Consider the following 1,788-nt stretch of genomic DNA (forward strand, 5'->3'; position numbering starts at 1 on the left):
TTCAAAGGAAGTAAGATTCCAAAGTTACTTCTGAAAATGGAACTAGTTTCCAAGTCAGTTTTCTTAAGCCATTTAGATGCTCAGCTCCCATAGATGTCATTGGGACCAAGAAATACGACTTGGAAAAGTAGCAAGGGCAGACCCTAGAGAATTGTTGTGGGAGTTCAGCTTCAGCACACAAAGCAGTAGGAAACTGGGCTTCCTTGGCTGTTCCGCTCTTAAAAAGCCTTGTAGAAAGAGAAGCCCTTTTTTTGCACATCTTTTGCAGTTTGTCTCTGGCTTCAGCAGCATAGCATAGGACACATACATGCAGAATTTGGTGCTGATAATTAACCGTGCCGGTCTCAGGTTACGTACTTCACTTGCCCCTGCAGTAACTACAGTGCCTGCAATCCAAAAGCATAGGCTTCAGGACTTTCCCAAAGCAAAGGGTTCAAAGTAAGTCAGTATACATTAAAAAAGGGGATGTCAGAGTCCCAAAACTTAACAAATGGCTCCATCGAAAGAGCACATAAATTCAGCTGCTTTCCTGTAGCAGAAGACGACAGCTTTCTTTCATCACACATGTTTAAGACCTCTAATTAGCTGCTGAGCTTTTCTGCTTCTTCTTCTTCTCTTTGCCATATATGCAAGGATACTGTTGCAATGTTCATTTTTGTTCCCACTGCACTTTTGCGAGCACAATTAACAACAGACAAGTATGCCGCCTGCCAAAAGGGAAAACGGTGGCAACCAGGCACTGCAAAGCATCGAGACAGGCGCGTTGCTTTCTCCCATCTTGTGTCACACTGTCTCTCAGAGAGAGGGGGGACAAAATTTGCAAGCATGGGAGGGCACCGGGCACACAGACCCCATCGCTTACCTGGAAAGGGTCGCCATTCATTTTGCAGTGCTGCGCGTCCATGTTGCAGAGGCAGCGATGCCCACCCAGAGAGGCCCTTTCGCTGCTGCAGGTGAAGCCTTCTGACCTTACTACAGTGGCCAGAACTCTGTGCAAAGGTATTTAAAGCGGAGCAAGAGGCAAAGCCATCCCCTTTCCCCCCCGCCCCCCCCCTGGCACATGGACCAGCCTCTCCACGCCAGCCGGCCCTGCGAGTTCCACCCCAGCACGTAGCGGCTCTCCAGCATATTGTTTCTATCTGCGTCCAACGTGGACAAGCGGTGTGCTTTGAATTAACAGCCTTCCTCCTCCTGATCAACATCGGCCGCCGTTTTCATCTCTGCACGTCAACGCATCGTCTTCGGTTCAGCCTTCCCCCCATTCATTCCCACCACTACATGCGTGTTCAGCCTCAGGTGGATTTCCCATTGGGGCTCGCTCCACGTGACCAGGGATCAGATGTTCTCCAGGATCTGCTCTTTGGATGCCAAACACGAGCCAAGGAGGGTGGTGGCACAGCGTAGCAGCTGAAGGATTTGTCCTTTAGTAGGACCTTTTTGGGCTGTATCCAAGAGGTCAGAGAGCAGGAGACATCGCTCCAGACATTGGAGAGAGACCCGGTGTAAAGGAAGTGTGAGATAGGAGTTAGCTGCATGAACCTCGCACTGGGATATGAGTCTGGACATGGAGAAGGGGAAGAAGGTAAAGGAAGAAAATGAGCAGGGAAGAGCAGGTCAGAGCTAGGGGGCAGGAGAATGCAGAAGTGCAGAAGATGTATATGTGCTTATATATAGTGTCAGCTGTGGAGAGCAACAAGGGAAACAATGGGTGTAAACGATTTCAGAAAAGGCTGGCAGGGGGGTGGTGTAGAAGAGCCCAGATTTGGTTTAAAAAGAGTCACCAAAGGG

At 49.5% G+C, this 1,788-nt stretch overlaps 1 protein-coding gene across 1 annotated transcript in view; it reads right to left on the reverse strand.

Annotated features, from left to right (window-relative positions):
* PAH (phenylalanine hydroxylase) overlaps nucleotides 1-904 on the reverse strand; it is a 40,509-nt gene extending 39,605 nt beyond the window's left edge. Inside the window, exon 1 of the mRNA XM_009887415.1 lies at nucleotides 863-904. Coding sequence (XP_009885717.1) covers nucleotides 863-904 — 42 coding nt within the window. The remainder of the gene's footprint in view (nucleotides 1-862) is intronic.
* Between the last annotated feature and the right edge of the window lie 884 nt (nucleotides 905-1,788).

Source organism: Charadrius vociferus, unplaced genomic scaffold (assembly GCF_000708025.1).
Source record: "Charadrius vociferus isolate BGI_N301 unplaced genomic scaffold, ASM70802v2 scaffold196, whole genome shotgun sequence".
Lineage (NCBI taxonomy): Eukaryota > Metazoa > Chordata > Aves > Charadriiformes > Charadriidae > Charadrius > Charadrius vociferus.